General features: G+C 38.9%; 2 protein-coding genes across 2 annotated transcripts in view; one reads left to right on the forward strand and one right to left on the reverse strand.

Annotated features, from left to right (window-relative positions):
* The first annotated feature begins 3,341 nt into the window (after positions 1–3,341).
* On the forward strand, positions 3,342–4,376 carry LOC137644328 (uncharacterized). Its single transcript, XM_068377316.1, has 2 exons — positions 3,342–3,677; positions 3,927–4,376. The coding sequence occupies exons 1-2, from the start codon at positions 3,342–3,344 to the stop codon at positions 4,374–4,376; spliced, it is 786 nt and encodes a 261-aa protein (XP_068233417.1).
* Positions 4,377–4,989: 613 nt separating this feature from the next.
* LOC137644329 (piggyBac transposable element-derived protein 4-like) overlaps positions 4,990–5,392 on the reverse strand; it is a 21,529-nt gene continuing 21,126 nt past the window's right edge. Inside the window, exon 2 of the mRNA XM_068377317.1 lies at positions 4,990–5,348. Within this exon, the coding sequence (XP_068233418.1) occupies positions 4,990–5,348 (359 nt within the window). The remainder of the gene's footprint in view (positions 5,349–5,392) is intronic.

Raw genomic sequence — 5,392 nt, forward strand, 5'->3', positions numbered from 1 at the left:
TTAAAAAAGAAACTAAAGCAATATTTTCAAAATTTTACTTGAATGTATATATATCCTAGATTTTTACAATCCAATTATTGTGAATTTTATGTAAATAATTTATATTGTTATGTAACAGAATAACCATTTTATAATGGAATAATGGTTTGACTTTGACTTTGACTTTGACTCTCTCCAAATTTACAGCCGACCTAACGCGACGGATTACCTGCGTGTTCTTTACCACCATGGGAGCAAGATTGCCATTCGTACGATAATTATTGTACATGTACGATTACTTGGGGGTGAAAAAACGATAATTCTAAGGCTCACGTACGACAACCCTAGTCAAGGTTACCATTCGTACGATAATTATTGTATATGTACGATAACTTGGGGTGAAAAAACAAAAAGGATAGACTTAAGGCTCATGCACGATAATCCAGTGGCAATAATCTGGCAACCCTGCATGGGAGAGCACTCAGAAGATATGTCAAAACAATGGAACCCGCCTCGCGAAATTTTGGATGAGAGTATGGATGACCTGGAGAACGGGAACGAAGGTAATTTTAAAGACTATGAATCCGAGACACAGGAAAAAAAAAAAAAGAAGGCGAGAGAACGAAAACATTGCTGTGAAAATTAACGAGATTAGAAATGGTGGAATAGTAATAAAAAAACGGTATTAAAGAGGAACAGTGAGAATGGAAATGACTCAAATAATAGTTTAAATAGCGTTTCAAAAGCAAATGTAGATAACTTAGCAGCAGAGGAGTCAATTACAATTTACTTCCCACGAGGTTACACTGGAAATGAAAAAGATAAAGAAAAGGGGATATCTGAAGTGTGTAATAAGGGACACTCACTGAAAGCTTACCCAGGGAAAAAGGGCCTAATAGTGCTGGTAAGTGCAGAGGAAATTTTACAAATGCTAACAACTACAGGACACGAGTGAGTAGTGCTATATCAACCTGAGCGTAAAGAAAGACAAAAAAAGATTATAATACTAGACGTTAATCCACGCTATATGACATTAGAACGGGTACAAGAAGCATAACCTGCTATCAATGGACTTGCATGGAATAAATGGAGTAGAACAAACAGTGAAATAATTGGGTGGTGGAAGGGAGACATCCCTGACCATCTGTTAATTCCAATTTATCCTCATTTCCTTAGGATCAGAGAATATGTGCAAAGACCTATTATGTGTGGAAAGTGCTCCAGGTGGAATCATGATAGGGATAAGTGTATGAATTCCGCTAGATGCAGATTTTGTGCTCAAAACCATGAGTCAACCACATGCCGAGTTCTTATCAATGCTGGGAATGAGATTGCTCCTTTATGTTGCAACTGTGGAGGCAACCATAATGCAAATTCTAGCCAGTGCACTAAGCACCCTACTGCAGCTCGAGCCCTTGAAACCCTTAGTGCAGCAACTAGCAGAGAAGAGCCGGGAGGCATCTCACGGCCTCCAGTAGGACATGCCCTTCCCAGGAGTGGAAGCCTAATGTATATGGAAAATTTCCCACCCCTGCCTAGAGCATGGACTACTACAGAAGCTACAACATTCAAACCAAGAACAGAGGCTAGTCCCTTGATGGTATTAAAAAATAGGCTTAATGACTATATGGAGACAGCCAGAAGAGAAAATGAAAGTCTCAGAGCAACTATACATATCTTAATTGAACACCTTTTAGGGCAGAGCAAAATACTAGATAAACTGGTATCAGAAAAGAATTAGTCACCAATGAAGAATCCACAGGCAGAGGAAGACAAACAAGAGATTAAGCAACTGGCAGTAGAAAACGAAAAACTAAGAGGGGAAAATACAAAGCTACACCAGGAAATTAACAAGTTACGGCTAGATATTACAACATGCAAGAACAAACCAGCCATTGCAGATGGTAACTCAAGCAATAAGGATGTCTTAGACTACTCAGGCTACAAGACAGATGTTGCCTCCATCAACTGTGATAACATTTACATGAAAATAGCATTGCCAAGGGACATATCAGCAAAAAAGATCAAGGAATTACTCACAAAAGTATATCAAGAAAATAGCTCTGAAACACCAGCACTGATGACAATAGTGGCAGTAGCTGCCCAGAGAAGTAGTATGAAGATGAGAGAATTAATTAGAGAGATAATAAAAGACACTAACTCTAAGAATGAACAAGATGGACCTTCCCAAGATCTGTAATTGGAATACAAACAGTCTGGCAAATAGACTAATTGAAAAATCTGGTGGACATCATATGTCTGCAGGAAACAAAGCACATGCCCACAGATTATATAGCCATTCCAGGACATCACTTTGTGGCAGAACAATAATGAAAAGAAGGCTAATAACATACTACAGAAAGAACCTACTGTAGCCTTAAAAAAATGTACAAACTCGAGATTAGGTGCAAACACAGACTGCTTTACCAAAGTAATATACGATGAAGGTGGAAAGCAGCTATTCTGCGTGTGCAATACATATTCGCCAGAACAGGCCCTGGACATTGATAGTAATAAACTACTAGCACAAGATAATCCCTTGTTGATAGTGGGTGATCTTAATGCAGAACATCCAAAATTAGGCACTACAATAGGGAGGAGGAATGTAAATGGCATACATATGTACAAATACCTCATGAGCAGAGAAAACAATATATGAATTGTAAATGATGTACAACCAACACATATTAAAGGAAACAAGTTTGACTACTTATCCCTATAGTTGCAGATACAGATGTGCAACACAGATGCGAGATAGTGGATACCGTAACATCAGACCACTTTGGCATCTATACAGAGATTGTACTAAACAAAACCTTTAAAAGGAAGATTACAGCACGAAAGAAAATCAACATACCAAAAAAATGGGAAGACAGCATCAGAAAAAGTATGAATGTTTGGCATGATGGCTATGAAGCCAAAAGCAGTGACCAGCATAATGAGGATCTTATAAAAAGGCTAGAAGAGGAAGTGCTAGATCGCACACATTAGTAGAGAAGAGAACTACAAAAGCCACTAAGAAGCTGGTATAATGCAGATGATGCAGTGAAGAGAATAAACAGGCAGTACAGAAGGCAAAGAAGAAATGGATGAATAAACCCAGCCCAGAAAACCTAACAATATATAGAAGACTAGAAAAACAAGTGTAAGACGTTTAAAAGAACTCAAGAGAGTACTGGATTTAGTTTATGCAAGGCATCAATGAAAAAACACCTCCTTTTGAGGTCACAAGGCGAGTGAGGATAGCCCAAGGGAAGAAAAACAGAGAACCACTCCATTTGAATCTGAGAGAAAGAGCAAATGAATTTATGAGAAAGTGGGCATCTGATGCAAGCAAGGATTCATTACCTATCAAGGTTAGAATGGCAGTAGAGAAAAGGATAAGGAAGAAAATAAAGAAGTTAAGAGAAGCACTCAAGAAGATAGGGAAGTGTGATGACAAACCATTCACAGAACAAGAGCTGCAGAAAACTTTGAGGAGTGAGAAGTCTACTGCACCTGGATTAGATGGGATTACATACAATGCTATCAGGTTCCTCACAACAGTGAGTGGAAATCCAGTTCCTAAGCTTTACAGCATGATATGGTCAGAGCAACCAATACCCAAAGCATGGAAGAAGTCCCTCATAATACCAGTATCAAAACCAGGAAAGCCAGGTGAATTTCGACCCATTTCATTAACATCCTGTCTGTGCAAGGTATTTGAAAGAATGTTACTAAACAGGCTCAATTTCTTTATTAGGAAAAAGGTTTCAAAGAATTTATATGGCTACATACCTGGGAGGAGTAAACACCACTGTATTCATAGAGTGCAGCCTTAGGGATAAAATACAGTGTTCATAGATTTAAAGGGGCCTTTGATAGGGCTAGCCATATAATTATTTTGATTAAGCTAGCAGAAATGATAGAAGGAAGACTCCTAAAGCTCATAATGGACTACCTAACAGATAGAGTCAGTTGTGTCTACTTTGAAGGTGTACAATCAAGATGGGAAAAAAATGGAATTGGGTACCCCTCAGGGAGGTATTCCATCACCTACTCTCTTTAATATTCAAATGAATGTACTTGGGAAAATTAATATACCAGGAATCATAATAAACATATATGCAGATGACAGGGTGGTACAAGCTAGCACAAATAAGAGAATGAAAAGGGCAATTAGGGCTTACACATCATTATCTTACAGCATAGGATTAGTCATATCACCTGAAAAAACAAAGATGATAGATAGGGGCACACACAACCCCTTGATACTGCAAATACAAGGGCAAAGAATAGAGAAGGTAGCCCAGTACAAGTACATGGGTGTCATACTCAGTAACAGGTGTCATAAATTGTATGAAGTTAAGAGATTAGTTAAGGCTTCAGCAGTGAGTTGCGCCTTCTTTGGAAAGTAGCATGTGGCTCTGTGGGTTCAATGGTACCAATGGTAAAGCAACTCTATACATCTATGATGAGATCAATAACTGATTACTGTAGTAGCATGCAGCTGCCACTGAGGAAGAACTATATTGGTATCCTAGAAATCATCCAGAGCAAGGCACTAAGAAGTATATTAGGGGCACCTAAAAATGTCAGGCAAGAAATATTGAGGAATGAAGCATGTCTGAAGCCAATACATCATATATTAGCAATAACAGAGATCATCCAGTTGTATAGGTCTATCATGACAGATGACGATGGATTAACAAGAGATACTCTAATTCACAGCTATCCTAAAAGACTAAAGAATGGTTGGGTTATCGCAGCAAGACAACTAATAGAGTCCTCTAGCGTGAAAGAATATCTAGACGTAACCAAGATATATGTAAAAAGCATCCCACCATGGAGTATACCAGAGACTGAGATACTGCTTCTAACTTTAAAAGGGAAAAAGGAAGAGATGAATCCTGCATTGCTGAAGAATGACTATTTTCACAGGCTGGACAGTATTCAAGGGGAACGAGTTCATTATTAAACAGGTGGGTCACTTCTGGAAGATGGGAGAGCAGGAAGCGGGGTAACTGGGTATCAGAATGGAGCAGAGGTACATTCTCTGTCCCTACGATCGTCAGATGGATGCTCTGTACTACAGTCAGAACTGTTGGATATTACAGCTGCACTAAGCCTTATAAAAAGGAATAAGGACAATACCATAATAGCAACAGACAACTTGAGTGCCCTGCAATCTCTAACACCAAGAAAATCTGAATCAAACACCATAGTGAGAAGAGCTATAGACCTGCAATCACAGATCAAACAAGTGGGCAGAATAGTTGCATTCATATGGGTGCCTTCACATATTGGAATCAGAGGCAATGAGAGAGCTGATGAGCTCGCTAAAGAAGGGGCAAGGAAGGAGACACCATCCCTGAATGTGTTGAAGGACTCTGTTGGAATGGAAATAATGAATAGTTACAATGAGAGAATAGAG

Source organism: Palaemon carinicauda, chromosome 7 (genome assembly GCF_036898095.1).
Source record: "Palaemon carinicauda isolate YSFRI2023 chromosome 7, ASM3689809v2, whole genome shotgun sequence".
Taxonomy (NCBI): Eukaryota; Metazoa; Arthropoda; class Malacostraca; order Decapoda; family Palaemonidae; genus Palaemon; species Palaemon carinicauda.

Excerpts from the sequence above, each read along its gene's own strand:
- LOC137644328 (XM_068377316.1), top strand. The coding sequence starts at position 3,342 with ATGGCAGTAGAGAAAAGGATAAGGAAGAAAATAAAGAAGTTAAGAGAA. Across the intron at positions 3,678-3,926 it reads TAACATCCTGTCTGTGCAAG|ATAGAGTCAGTTGTGTCTAC; the intron begins GTATTTGAAAGA and ends ACTACCTAACAG.